The following is a 13,999-nucleotide window of genomic DNA, read 5'->3' on the forward strand; positions in this document are numbered from 1 at the left end:
ATATCCAAAAGGGAAATGATATAAAGCAACAATGAAACACGACCCGTCTAAACCGAAAACGGGAAAGAGGAAAACACTCAGCGCCGGCCGACGCTATGCTTGCGAGATGGATGCTCTGATACGGAATGCCGTGGGCTCACAGGTACGCGCGTTGGCCGAGCAGGGAGACCTAGACTTGCCTCTCCAATACGCTGGAACAGGGACTGAATCGCAAGACGAATCTCGGGATTCAGATCGCGGCCGAGCAGGTCGACAGCAAGGGGATAGAATGTCACAATGTGCTTGCCGAAGCCCTCAGCGGGGAAGTTGGTGTAGCCTTCAATGACGTCCACAACAACAGGACGCCATGCTACAATGTTACGGTGTTGCGATTCTTCATCGAGGCGAACGAAACCACTAATGATATCCGCGCAAAGACTGGAGTAAAGTTAGTCAACTGTGCCTCCTTGGTCACACGAAAACTGCTCGGGTACTTACGGGATTAATGCTGCTTCTGTTTCCGTGCGGCTGCTCTTCCTCTCTTCCCGCTCATCATGGTACATCCTGAACAGAATGTGAACGTAGGTAGCAGCACTGCCGCTCTCCTGCTTGAGGAGATTAGGCGGCGATTTCATGAATCCTTGTCGCCAGAGTTGCATTCGCAAGTCCTTATCCTCGTTGAACTTCTTGGCAAATTGGTAGCTCTTCTTGAGAAGACCCATAAGCCGTAGAAGTTCGTGGCTAGGTATTTGTGCGTAGACCTTGTCATTGGAGAAGAGCTCATGGACCGTTTCAATCATGAGTAGCTGAAGCACACAGTTCGTGATAATGCGGTTGAAATAGCGGCGGCGTGCAGCGGTAACTGCGGCTGGTTGCTGCTGGGTATCTGATTGCGGCCTGTAGTCCTCCAACTCAGTATTCGAAGCCGCCGGCATATCTCCATCTTCGTGCTCGGGTGTTGTGTCTTGTGTCCCATTGGGCTTGGAGGATTCAATGGGAGTCTCTTGAGTCGACGACGACTCGGCGGGTTCCTGGGCTGCATCATGGATGTCCGCAGCCTGCCCATTTGCAGCCTGAGGCAAGTGTGTCTTCGGCGTCGCGGTCGCCACAGTTGTTGCAGCCGTGAATAATTCATATGCAGTTGTCTTGTTGAAAAGCTCAATGAATGCACCAACAGTCTTGCTCCAGTGCTCTTTCTCGAACTTCTCAACATTTTGCAGAATCAGCTGTTGCAAGCAGTTGCTACCGATTCGCGCAATGGTGTCGTTTTCCTGACATATGCATAGTGTGAGGAGTTCGAGAACGCGCCCAAGCATATATTCAAGCGCATCGAAATAATGTGTAAACAACGTGATCATGTGTCGCAATGCCTGGATCATTGTAGTTGAGAGCCACACCGAGAGCTCTTCATGATTAGGTACCTTGGACATCTCCGATTTGGATTGCAAAACAACGAAGATGGGGTACAGGAGTTGCCTCCAGAGAACATCCCAGAACTCTTGGGGGAAACTACCCCCGTATCGTATTAAGGTATCGAAAAGGTAAGTCAAGGCCCTGTTGATCCGGATTAGAGAAAAAAGGTTGTTAGAGGGTAATGGAGCTGGCTTACCGTGACCGAGCCTCAAGGTCATCGCCAGTCATGAGAATATCTTGAAACGCAATCAAGATCGGATACCAGAACTGCTCTTCTTTGGACTGTTTTGTGAGTTGCTGGGTGAGGTTCGTGGAGTCCTCGTGGAAAGCCTCCGACGAGCCACGGTGAGATAGAGGGCATTCCGGAGTCCTCAGCATTTTTGCCACCGTCGACTTTAGAAGCTCGATTGCCTGCAGTGACTTTTTCTGGAACCTCATGTTCTTAGAGAATTCCGTGAGACATACAATAAGGTCAGGGAATGCTCCTTGTGTGATAACGACGCCAAAGCGGGTGTTGTAGATTTGTGTGACGTGCTCAAATGCCATATTCACGATGCCCTCTGTTCAGGGTTAGCCAACATAGCTCTACCAAGTGCAGATATAGTTAAAACCTACCGTAAGGCTCTCGAGCTGCGAACGAGAACACGCCAAACATCGTTTTCCATCCAGAGCGAATATTGTCTCCACGCGCCTGAATCATCTGGATGAGGCACCGAAGAATCATATCCTTGACGGTAACAGCATTACTGTTAGCCATGACATGCTCGAATGGCTTAAGGAAATCCTTCTGGAATTTAAATCCAGGTAGTTCTTCGATTTCCATAAAGCGCATCGAGAGCTGGCGGAGCGAATCTAGGGCAAAGAAAACCACAGTTGTATTGGAGTGACATCCAACTTGGTTAAAGTGTTGCCCAAGGACTTCCCAGATTTTCGACCATTCGATCCTGACCCGCGTCATATTGTAGTAACTGATTTCGACCAGCTTCTGCAGACTATAGGTGCGAGGAGAGTCTGTCTGCCCAGAAGACTGGATCTCTTGCCAACTCACTTCACTAAGCGCTCTAACAAAATCTATTATCGCTTCGTGGGACAAATTAGCGGTATTGGTAAAGATCCGGTCCACACCCTTGACCATCTCGGTTGAGCGGCTTTCCATTGCGATTTCCGCTCGGAATGGTGTAGGGTTGGTGATAGATTTAGGGCGAGGGCGCCTCGGTGCTTGCATTGACCTTCTGGAACCGTCGGACGCTGACGGTGGCACAACACGAGCCCGCGACACATCTGGCAAAGAACCTTCATCGACTCCGTCACTAAGTAGCTGAAGCCTGTCCAATTGGCTGACACATGTGAGAATCTCCCTCCAAGAGCTCTTCAGGTGGTTCCCTTCCGAAAGCGCCACATCGAGTAATATTTTGAGTGCTTCAACATTCTTTGCGACCATCTCTCTGACATTGCCCAGGTTTGTGAATTTCGCCAAGGCAGTGACAAAAGCAACCCGTGGGGTTTCTAGATCAAACGAGCAGCTGATGCGTATTGCTAGCTTCATACCTTCCATACAAAGCTTGATGGTCTTAAGGTTCTGCGTATCCTGCATGGGAGCAGACAACCCGGAGAGGAATGACATCCAGGTAACGTTGAACATGGAGCCAGCATGCTGGACGGAGGTTGCAAAGATGAAGCGAGAAAGTGCCTCTTTGACAGCGGTTTTCCGCTGAGCTCGAATTAGGCTTCGATACAGTTGTTCAGTTTTGTTGGCCATTTCCTCAGATGCCTGTGTATACCTCTCGCCCTGTAGGTCTCTCCCGACCGTTGCAAAGACCTGTCCAGCCCTAGATGCGAGGCCGCTTGGAATGGGCGCAGGAGGGGCTTGGTTTGCCGCCTGCTCTCTTTCCGTGTCCAGAACGATCTCGTTATTAGCGATTTCATCGAATATCGAAACAAGATACTCATCAGGCAAGTCCTGATTGTCATTGATACCACGGTTATTCTTGATGAAGTCTTCCTTGGTCATGCGACGACCCTTCATCTTGGAGCTATGCTGATCAGTGTTTAGCAAGATGACAGAATACGCTAGCACATATGCTGTATCAGCATTGGCAAAAGCATTCGGATTTTGCGTAACGTATCGCTCAGAGAACTTCAGCATGAAACGGTCGATCTTCTGGGCTTCGCCTGGCAAGCGGAAATGTTGCAAGAATGAGCGGAGAGCATCGACGAAGCGTCGTTTGGAAAAGTCCATCAGATCAACAAAAGCATGCATGATAGCAATGTTCTCGGGCTCACCCTCACCGAGATACTCTCCAATCATAGCCTTGTCCAGCCGCTCGTTGCGAAATATGAAAGATGCAATGTCCTCGGGAGAATCGGATCGTATGAAGCCTTCCTGGAGAGAGAGCTTGATACCACGCTTAGGCTTGAAGTTAAATTGTTGGATTGCATTTGTGAGCGCAATCTTTCTTTGCTTTACCTTCTCTACCTGACTCGGGTCGTCATCCGGAACTGGTGTAGACCGACCGGTGCTTCCGTCGGCGCCATCAACCCTCGGCGACGCTAGGAATGCAGGGGCGCCGCTATCCATAGACTCTCGTGGGTTTTCGACTGATTTTTGAGAGAAAGTTCGGGCAGCTGACGGGTCAACACTGCGCTGCGAAGCCCAGTTGTCCAATGACTCCAGAATCTGAACAAGGCATTCGACAGCTTGGTGTTTCAAAATGTACTCCGGGGGCGCACTATGTGTAGGTGGCTGCTGGCCGTTTCCAATACTGGCGCTGGTAAGATTTGGGGGAAGGGTTCCACGCTGGTGCCATTCGTTCCCCACACTGGAGGCCTTCACATGCTGTTCATGATATTGTTGTTGTTGAACAGGGGTTACAGCTGCCGGGATGCTCGCATATCGTGATAGTTGTTCGATGATGCTGCATATCCTGTCAGTATATAGTCTATCAAGGATTTGCATTGGGAGCAAACTTTTGGAATATATTCTCCAATGCTGTGCGGTCACAGTCGTAGTTGAGATACATCTCAACCAAGGCCCGCGGCTCATCTGCCAGTCTCTCTAATACCTCCATGAAATACTGCTTCTGGAAGGCCGGTGCGTTTCGCTTTTCGAGTGTGGCTAGGTAGATCTCCTTCATGAAAACCTCTAACTCTTTCTGCTAATAATTAGACATATGAAAACAAAGGCATGAGAAACACAGACCTTCATCATAACTCTCATATGCTTTAGCATGAGCCAGAAAATTTCGCAGCAGACCTCAAATACTTTGGGTACTGAGCTGGCGCCATTTCGACTGAGACTCAAACACAGATGAGGCCTAATAGCTTGAAGAAAAGTCATAGGCTCCGAGTTACCGGAACTGTTCTTAATTGTGAGAAGGGGCGTGGTGAACACAATAACGTGGTTGTTGATGAGGTAGTGGATTAGGTGCAGAGATAGCAATTTGGATCTCATGTTCTGGGATTTGAGGTCCTGTTGCTGCTCATGGCTGAGGACTTTGTGACTCAGTTTGCAGAGAGCTCGGAATACCAGGAAAGCATCTTTGACGTAGATTTCATCTACATCGTCTTCGTCACTGGAAGCATCTTCACCCTCTTTCTCATCAGCAGTTCCAGAGGATGACTGTGCTCTTTTTAGGTTGAGGTTGGCCCGGGTGACCATTGTCGGTACGTTATCATTGACCGTTGTAACATCCTTGTTCGATTCGAAACTCTCCAAAGTGAGCTTCTCGGTTGGCTCTTTAGACACCGGTTGATCTTGCGGTACAGAAGCAACATCTGATACCTGATCATCCTCAGGAATCTGCGGGCTATCGGCAGGCTCAATAGTCACACTATCCGAAGATCCCGCCTGCGCCTTCTCTCCTTCGCGAATGCGTAGTTCTCGTAGGTCAAGTCTGACGCGGAGCCTGTCAAAGACTGTGCTGACCATCTGCGTGAGAGAACCTTGGGCGATTTGCTGGTTCTGGCTAGATTTGGAGTATATAAACATATTATATATTTGTCGGACAGCTTTCAGAAGACCCGCTCCATGCACCACAATTTTGTCGTTTAGCACCGCCGCCAGAAGTGACTTTATGATTTGCTGTTGAATCTCAATCGGGGTGGCTTCATTCTCGAAGCAATCGCAGATCGCGTCAATGGCTCTTTCTATGAGAGGAGGCTGCTCGTTCGTGGTCTCTGATTCCGACGGCTTGGTTTCTTGGGACGATGGGAACGCAAAGTAGGAGTAGGTGATCAGCTTGCCGATGCAATCGAGCGCCGTTACTTGCAGCGGAATACTAAGGGTCCTACTCGCAAGTAGTAAAGGATGAAACAAGACTTCTGGGTCAATAGGCTGACGGTCCGACTGTTTGACGTTGGCGAGCGCATTCTTCACAGCGTCCTCCAGCTCTTTGCTCTTCCGAGCTTCCCGTGAAGCACCAATTGTATCCAAGGCTGTTACTATAAAGACAGTAGAGCTGACTACTGATGATCGATTGGTAGCAAAAGTCGCGGTAGTCGACCGTGAGTCCGAGCGCTGTCGCATGTCCCGGGCAAGCTGCTCATCGCGAATTGACTGCGTATCGGGAACTTCACTGGACTGCTCCTCGGAAACAGGAGATTGATCTTCGTGCGGACTTTCGACCTGACCATCTCTCGTATGTGGTTGTTCCGGATCCTCGGTGGGTTCGTGGGGTTCAGTCGTGGTCTTCGGAGATGTTGCGGAGGGCTCCTCGGGCAGGCTATTCTCGCTGTCCTCCGATCGCTCTTGTGATGGGCTGTCATCATTTGCTTCGCTTAATTGAATTTCCCGTCGATCTGATGAGTCTGGTAATGTGGGTTTTGACTCCGCGCTTTCCTCCGGGGTGTGCGGTTCTGCAACAACATCAACATCATTCTGCTTGTCTGCCTGGGCGACTGATGTTTGGTTCAGCTCATTAGTAGAGCCGTTCTCAGCTTCCGCCATTATGCAAGACTCCGTCTGGAGTATCCGGGACCAGAGAGACGGAAGTCCCACATGTGAAGGAGAAAGTCAGAACAAATTTTGAGGCGCGTGTATGGAATTCGGGGCCCAGGAGCTTGTGATAGTCCGGAGTATGCGTGGCCCGTTGGATACATAGCGCTGGGTGGTCAGCATCACGTGCGTACACAGCTATACCTATCAGGGCTTAGCGCCCCCGGCCTTCACCGAGCGAGAGAATTGTTGAGAACAGCTCCGAGCTTGCAGCCAGATTCAATCTCCTCCTTCCATCTTACACTCACTGTTTTCTATAGCGCCGCGGGCCTCTATCTGTATCACAAAACAGAACCCCGGCATCATGGTCGCCTCTGCTGTCAGAATGCGCGTCCCCAGCGCTTCATTCCTCTCAAAAGGCGCCTGCTCCTTGAGGCGACCGCAGGCCTCTTACAAGTTCACGGCCGCCATCCAGTACGTCTCGCCGTCATTTCGCGCAAAGCATCCTGGAATACGTCGGAATGAACTAACTCGATATCTCTGTCTATAGACATCAATTGCCCGCCCTCTCTGCCCTTTCCCGCTACTACGCCTCCAAGTGTACGCTTATCTCATATCTCCTTCATACCTGAATATGTCTGACAAGCGCAAAAACTATAGCTTTCCCTCCCCACACTATCATCAGCATGCCTGCTCTGTCGCCAACAATGACGGCAGGAAACATTGGAGCGTGGCAGAAGAAGGCTGGTGATGGCCTGCAACCTGGTGACGTTCTGGTCGAGATCGAGACCGATAAGGCACAGATGGACTTTGAGTTCCAGGAGGAGGGTGTTCTGGCTAAGGTCCTGAAGGAGTCTGGCGAGAAGGATGTCTCCGTTGGCTCTGTAGGCTTTCATTACCTTTGAATGCGCCGAGTTGCGTTTGCTAATTATGAGGTTTCAGCCTATCGCCGTCCTCGTTGAGGAGGGTACTGACGTCGCGGCTTTCGAATCATTCAGCCTGGAAGATGCTGGCGAGGGTGCAGGTGCTGCTCCCGCCAAGGAGGAGGCGCCTAAGGAAGCTCCCAAGCCTTCAGAGCCATCCGCACCCCAGCCCTCAGCTGAGGCTTATGAGCCCGATACTTCCGGCGAGAAGCTCCAGCCCAGTCTGGACCGCGAGCCTGCCATCAGCCCCGCTGCTAAGGCTCTGGCCCTTGAGAAGGGTGTTCCCGTCAAGGCCCTGAAGGGTACTGGCCGTGGTGGCCAGATCACCAAGGAGGATGTCGAGAAGTACAAGCCCAGCGCTTCCGCTGCGGCCGCTGGTCCTGCCTCTGAGGACATTCCTCTCACGTCGATGCGCAAGACGATTGCCAGCCGTCTCCAGCAGTCTTGGAACCAGAACCCTCACTTCTTTGTTTCCACCACTCTGTCCGTCACCAAGCTTCTGAAGCTCCGCCAGGCCCTTAACGCCTCTTCTGAGGGCAAGTACAAACTCTCCGTCAACGACTTCCTCGTCAAGGCTTGCGCTGCCGCTCTTCGCAAGGTTCCTCAGGTCAACTCCAGCTGGACTGAGGAGAACGGCCAGGTTGTCATCCGCCAGCACAACAACGTTGACATCAGCGTTGCTGTTGCCACTCCCGTTGGTCTGATCACTCCTATCGTCAAGAACGCCCAGGGTCTTGGTCTGGCCAGCATCTCTAACCAGGTCAAGGACCTTGGCAAGCGCGCTCGCGACAACAAGCTCAAGCCTGAGGAGTTCCAGGGTGGTACTTTCACCATCAGCAACATGGGCATGAACCCCGCTGTTGAGCGATTCACTGCTATCATCAACCCCCCTCAGGCCGGTATCCTCGCCGTTGGCACTACCCGCAAGGTTGCCGTTCCCGCTGAGACCGAGGAGGGCTCCTCAGTTGAGTTCGATGACCAGATCATCGTCACCGCCAGCTTCGACCACCGTGTTGTCGATGGTGCTGTCGGTGCTGAGTGGATCAAGGAGCTCAAGAAGGTTGTCGAGAACCCTCTGGAACTCCTTCTCTGAGTTGCTGAGTTTGGAGTTTCGTAACTATTTCTGCTAGCGCATCGGCCCAGGCCGCAACCTGGGTTTTGTCTCATTATGTATTAAAATCTTCATACTTTTTGACCGTCTTGGTCTGTAGGTACCGTTCATAAATCTTAGCATTTTTTGTGTTTGACCGTAATCGTGTCTTTACTACCGATTTGCAGTTATTCGGACTTGGTAACCGCCGTACAAGCCTGCAATGTGACGTAAAGTACTATCGCCAGCGTACTTATATGCTGTAAGTCTCTGCTGCACGTTCTACCGTACCAGTAGAGACTGCCCGCCTGAGTTGACACCGACTGTGCTAATATAATGTATCCCTTGACCACTGTCTATGGATGGTGCTGCCGTGCCGGGCATAATTCTGCATTACATAATCTCCCGATTGGGCTAGCGCGGTATCGGTCTTGGCGCGAAGTCGCGACAAAGCGTCAAAGTCTCCAGCCATCAGATCCCAGTAGATCGACTACTACAACAAGCCTTCGAATTAATCCCGCTTATTCCAATATCCATCCCTTGGTCTCGCGTCGCATTCAGAATATCCACGCCAGCGCTGCATGCGCCCACAATCCATATAGTCCGTCGATTTTTGAGGACAACGAGAACCCTTGCCTCGTGCTCGCGACGTGAATCCATTTCGACAACCATCAACTACAATTATGGACGAGAACACGGTCAATCTAGGCCGCGTTGGCGATGATACTCACATGACCTCTGGTCAGGATGCTCCGGGCGATGTGGTCAATGCTTCTGGTGAGTAGCTTCACTTCCATCCCCTGAGGGAGAGCATACCGTTAGCGCATGTTCCCCTCTGGCAGCTGTGATCTTGTCAATATCGCGACTGCACAAAGCAGATTTTGTGACGCGCATAGAGAACATACTGGGGACTGATAATCCGCTAGATGGCCCCGCATCGCCCAAGCCTAGGACCACCGGAGAGGAAGACGAGGAGATGGGCGGTACAGAGAACGAGACGAAGAAGGAAAGCGAAGGCAGCGAGGAGCTCGCAGACGTTGCCGCACAATCAGGCGCAGAGGGCGGCTCTGAAGAGCAGACTGTGCAGGCCAAATCATCCCTCGAAGCGTCAGCCCGATCTCACCTCGTCTCCCAAACACACGCCATAATCCTCCCCAGCTATTCGACATGGTTCGATATGCACACAATTCATCCGATCGAGAAAAAGGCCCTGGCCGAGTTTTTCAACGGCAGGAATCGCAGCAAGACGCCCGCTGTCTACAAGGATTACAGAGACTTCATGATCAACACCTACCGACTAAACCCTATTGAGTACCTTACTGTCACAGCATGCCGCCGTAACCTTGCGGGAGACGTGTGTGCTATTATGCGAGTCCATTCTTTTCTGGAGCAGTGGGGTCTGATTAACTACCAAGTGAGTTATGTTCAGCGGCAACCGACGCAACCGCTGATGTATTTAGGTGGATCCTCAAACTCGACCTTCGAACATCGGTCCACCTTTCACAGGCCATTTCCGAGTAGTTGCCGATACACCTCGAGGACTGCAGCCCTTCCAACCTGGCCCGAACCATTTCGTCAAACCCGGCAAGCCTCTACCCGCCACTGAGCGCGCGGCTTCTGCTACTCCCGCCACCAAGGCTGACTTGAATCTCGAGATCCGTCGCAATATTTATGATGACAAGGGTAAGGAGGTAACGCCCGCTGTCGAGGATAAAGACAAACAGGCCAACGGCGAACCAGCTGCCAATGGCACCGGTGACGCTACTAAGGCTCTCGAGTCTGCGTCACAAGAACCCAAGAAGAAGTTCCAGTGCTTTTCATGTGGTATCGACTGCACACGCCTCCGCTTCCATTACGCCAAATCCACACCGGCCACCGGCGCTGCTGCTCCGGACTCGAAGTACGATCTCTGCCCCAACTGCTTCTTACAAGGCCGGATGCCATCGAGCCATAACGCTTCCGACTTTGTTAAACTTGAGGACTCGTCATATTCGAGAGTCTCTGACCGGGAAGCTCCTTGGTCAGATTCCGAACTCTTGCTCCTTCTCGAGGGTTTGGAGAACTTCGACGAAAACTGGGAACAGATTGCCAACCACGTCGGTACAAGGACGAGGGAAGAGTGTGTAATGAAATTCCTCCAGCTGGAAATTGAAGACCAATACCTTGATGATGGCCAGGAGCTGCGAGCAGGCCCTGGCCGTGAGCCTGTCAGCCACGTGGAAAACCCGGTCTTGTCCGTGGTAGCATTCCTGGCGCAAATGGCAGAGCCCTCAGTAGCCGCTGCCGCTGCCGGCCGATCCGTGGATGAGATCCGAAAGGAGCTCAAAAGACAACTTGACAAGGCACCCACCGCAGACAAGTCCCAAGACAAGGGCAAGGAGAAGGAGGGCTCCGCTGCCGCAGTCAAGAGCGAAGATTCCATGGACGTTGACACCGCTCGTGAGGAGCCATCTACGTCGACAGAATCGTCCGAGAAGCAGCCCAAGGCATCCCTGGCCACTGTTGCCCTCGGCGCTGCAGCCGCGCGCGCCGGCGCCCTCGCATCTCACGAGGAACGCGAAATGACCCGCCTCGTCTCTGCGGCCGTCAACGTTAGCCTGCAGAAGTTCGAAATCAAGCTGCAACAATTCAACGAGATGGAAGAGATTATTGAAGCCGAGCGTCGCGAGCTCGAACTCGCCCGTCAACAACTCTTCCTTGACCGTCTCGCCTTCAAAAAGCGCGTGAAGGAGGTCCAAGATACGCTTCAGAACATCAGCCTCAGGGGACCCGGTGCCCCCAGTAATGATCTTCTCGCTGATGCCGCTACTGCTGGCATCAACAACAGGTATAACTTTCAACCTGGCCCTCATGCTGCAGGGGCTCCGCAGCCATTGAGCGCGACGGCGGGCACAGACTTCAAGACCTTGGATCTGTGAGTTAGTGCATGGAGTTATTTTATGGTCGGAGTAAGCAATGAAGTACCTTTCTGGATTCTTAATCGATCCTATAATTTATTCGCTATTCGCTTTTTGTACAACAGTTTGGCTAAGGGCGAGGGGTACAGGGACGGAAAGAAAGAGTTAAAGAGCAGAGAGGGCGAGGACTGTCGAACTTGAAAATCTTCTTTTTGTCCTCCAGGGTCAAGGCGGGGTTCCATCTGGGTCTATCTGGGTGATGCGATGCGATGCGATGCAATGCCGTTCTATTCATACGAGTACCAGGAAAACTTAAGGCGCTTTTTCTTTCCCTCATTTTTGGAGTTTATGTGTTTGTTTCTCTTATGCTACATATGCTATGCGATGCTTTGCTATACAATAAAGTCCCATGGATTCCGGTTTCCACTTGCTTTCTCTCCTCTTCCCTGGTGAGGTTCCAGATATCGAGTGGTCAACGCCAATGCAGACATTTCCAGGACTAAAGTCTCCAATAACGTACATATATACCGAACACAAAGTGGACAGCAAGGTCCGCTTAATATAGATGAGTATCATGCGGTGATGATAATACATAGCCCTCTTTTGTGTCATTTTCGTCATTTTCGTCGTCAGCTTCCTCATTCCACACGGGGCTTTCTTCTCGTGGGCCGGATGGGTGATCATGATCATCGGAGCCAGAGACCAGACCTTCTTCTGGGTTTTCGTCTTCTTGGCTGTTGGATTCAGAATCCCCAGATTTGGAGATATCATCGTTCTCTTGTCCTTCGTCATTGTTTCCGTCGGCCAATTCTCCAAGCCCTAACTCCGCATCTGACTCTGAGTCAACGTCCATCTCCAGATCAAAGTCAAGGGCTGGAGGGAGGGCATATGAAACAGGCGTGCGCTTGCGCGAACTCGTCCTTGACTTCGGCGTCGTCACAGACTTCGACTTGGACTTGGATTTCGACATCGGTGGACGGCCCGGAAATGCAGGCTGGAACTCAGGATCCGAGTCGTCAGTTTGATATTCAACGAATCCCGCCCCTGGCGCCGCTTTTGCTTTTGCTTTCGCTTTCGCTTTCGCCTTTGCATTTACATGCTCATCTTGGGTATTCAAACCTGACTCCGAGATCTCAGTAGCGGCGCGGACGCTCGACTCGGAAAGAGGTTGGAACGAGGCCATCGTTAATCGGCGCTTTTTGTGCGCGCTTTCTGAGAACTCGCTGTCTAAATTGTCAACCTCGTAGCCGTATTCTTCCCACTCGCTGCGGTGGAGTGTCCAATCTCGCCAGTCGACAAGCTCTTCAACTGTTTTGCGTTTTCCAGATGGCTTGGGAGGGATTTTGACTTCGGCGTTTGAGAGTGGGCTTGGAGGTGGTTGTCCTAACCTTGACCAGCATAGCAGTTCTTCGGCAGCGCTATACTGTTGGTCAACTGCTTCAGCATGTTCGTCTTCGGAACCATTTGACTCTGCAACGAGCGAGTCCAGAGACATATCGCTGACGATACTGTTGGAGCGTTCGCGCGATGTTGGTCTTGGCGTTGCCGTTTCATAGGGTTCGGCGGGGAGTGACTTTTGAGACAGTAGAGCTTCGACCTCGTCATGCTCTAGAGGAATTGGGTTCCAGCCCTTCCGATGACGTCTGTCCTCCACTTCGAGGCTGCATCGTCGCGCGACTCCGATCCAGTACTCAGAGGCATCACTCCTCATGTTCAGCGTGCGTGTCGCCCTTCTGACGTCGGATGCCCTTACAACCGTTGCTGATGGGCGGCTTGCCTTCCCGTTTCTTCGTACTCGTGACGAGGCGAAGAAGTGTGTTGCATGGACTAGGCGGCGAGTGACACTCAGCGCAATTTCGTAGAAATTGGTTAAGACGTCAGCTGTCATGGATGGAGTCTCGCCTTTGAAGGCTACATTGACCCAGTTATCTTCCAGTCTGGCGCCCCCAGAGTTCATGAATAGGCGTTCTGAGAGCAGGACCCAATTGGTCATCTTGAAGAGTGTAGCCGCATCATTGACATCGCGTCTAGCCAGTGCCTTCCCATCACGACGCTCGTTCGCCTGGACTGTGATATCTTGGTCACTATCTGACGAAAATTTCTCGTCGTCTGGGATATTTCTTTCCAGTGCATCCGCTGCCTCTTCATTGATGATCCATAGACTACCATATTTGGTCTTCCCAGCGTTGTCTTCCCGCCTCTGCTCTTCCAAGCGGAGTAACTCGGCATGGCTGTCTAGCGTTTCGCAACATCCCCCGCTTATCTCCGCCGCGGCTGGAATGTCCCCAAGAATCGCTATCCTGGCATGGGAATCGTTGAGATGCTGCCGTCGCACACCTTTCTGTAGGAGCCTTATAAACTCCTGGACCTCAAGCTCTGATTTTGTCTGGACTGCCGCGGCAATCTCCCGGATGCCACTCTGACCATTTCTATCCAAGGCCTCGAAGAATATCCGTTTCTCCTGTGGAGTCCAGATAACAATTCCATCTTGGGTAGTGTTGAAGTTGTCTTCCTTGGCTATCGGCTTGTCTTGGAATGTCTCGTCGAAGAGCTTGGTGTACGATTCGACCGACTCTTCAGGCAGCGATGCGCGTAGATTCTTTAGCGCCACAGCGCGCGTGCCTCTCGCTGCTCTTGGTGTTATAGAAGGAGTATCCGATAGTTCGTCATCGTCCTCCGAGTATACGTCGGAGCTGCTCATGGTCGAGCTATCGGGGGTCGGGTGCGTTTTGGTGGCGTAGACATGAGCTTCGGCAGGCTGGGT

General features: G+C 51.8%; 4 protein-coding genes across 4 annotated transcripts; 2 read left to right on the plus strand and 2 right to left on the minus strand.

Moving 5' to 3' along the window:
* Positions 1 to 77: 77 nt before the first annotated feature.
* On the minus strand, positions 78 to 6,337 carry DSM5745_04051 (Arf family guanine nucleotide exchange factor SEC7; the record flags this gene model as incomplete). The annotated part of the gene is made up of 6 exons (XM_026746067.1): positions 78 to 417; positions 478 to 1,533; positions 1,589 to 1,952; positions 2,008 to 4,307; positions 4,360 to 4,544; positions 4,592 to 6,337. The coding sequence occupies 6 exons, from the start codon at positions 6,335 to 6,337 to the stop codon at positions 78 to 80; spliced, it is 5,991 nt and encodes a 1,996-aa protein (XP_026605063.1).
* Positions 6,338 to 6,689: 352 nt separating this feature from the next.
* Positions 6,690 to 8,341, plus strand: DSM5745_04052 (putative pyruvate dehydrogenase complex, dihydrolipoamide acetyltransferase component; the record flags this gene model as incomplete). Its single annotated transcript, XM_026746068.1, has 4 exons — positions 6,690 to 6,799; positions 6,876 to 6,925; positions 6,986 to 7,209; positions 7,268 to 8,341. 4 exons carry the CDS (start codon positions 6,690 to 6,692, stop codon positions 8,339 to 8,341), a joined length of 1,458 nt encoding a protein of 485 aa, XP_026605064.1.
* A 680-nt stretch (positions 8,342 to 9,021) lies between these two features.
* Positions 9,022 to 11,256, plus strand: rscE (putative RSC complex subunit (RSC8); the record flags this gene model as incomplete). The annotated part of the gene is made up of 3 exons (XM_026746069.1): positions 9,022 to 9,115; positions 9,265 to 9,752; positions 9,799 to 11,256. The coding sequence occupies 3 exons, from the start codon at positions 9,022 to 9,024 to the stop codon at positions 11,254 to 11,256; spliced, it is 2,040 nt and encodes a 679-aa protein (XP_026605065.1).
* Positions 11,257 to 11,791: 535 nt separating this feature from the next.
* On the minus strand, positions 11,792 to 13,936 carry DSM5745_04054 (uncharacterized protein; the record flags this gene model as incomplete). The annotated part of the gene is made up of 1 exon (XM_026746070.1): positions 11,792 to 13,936. One exon carries the CDS (start codon positions 13,934 to 13,936, stop codon positions 11,792 to 11,794), a length of 2,145 nt encoding a protein of 714 aa, XP_026605066.1.
* Positions 13,937 to 13,999: the final 63 nt, after the last annotated feature.

This window comes from Aspergillus mulundensis, assembly GCF_003369625.1.
Source record: "Aspergillus mulundensis strain DSM 5745 chromosome Unknown scaffold_3, whole genome shotgun sequence".
NCBI lineage: Eukaryota > Fungi > Ascomycota > Eurotiomycetes > Eurotiales > Aspergillaceae > Aspergillus > Aspergillus mulundensis.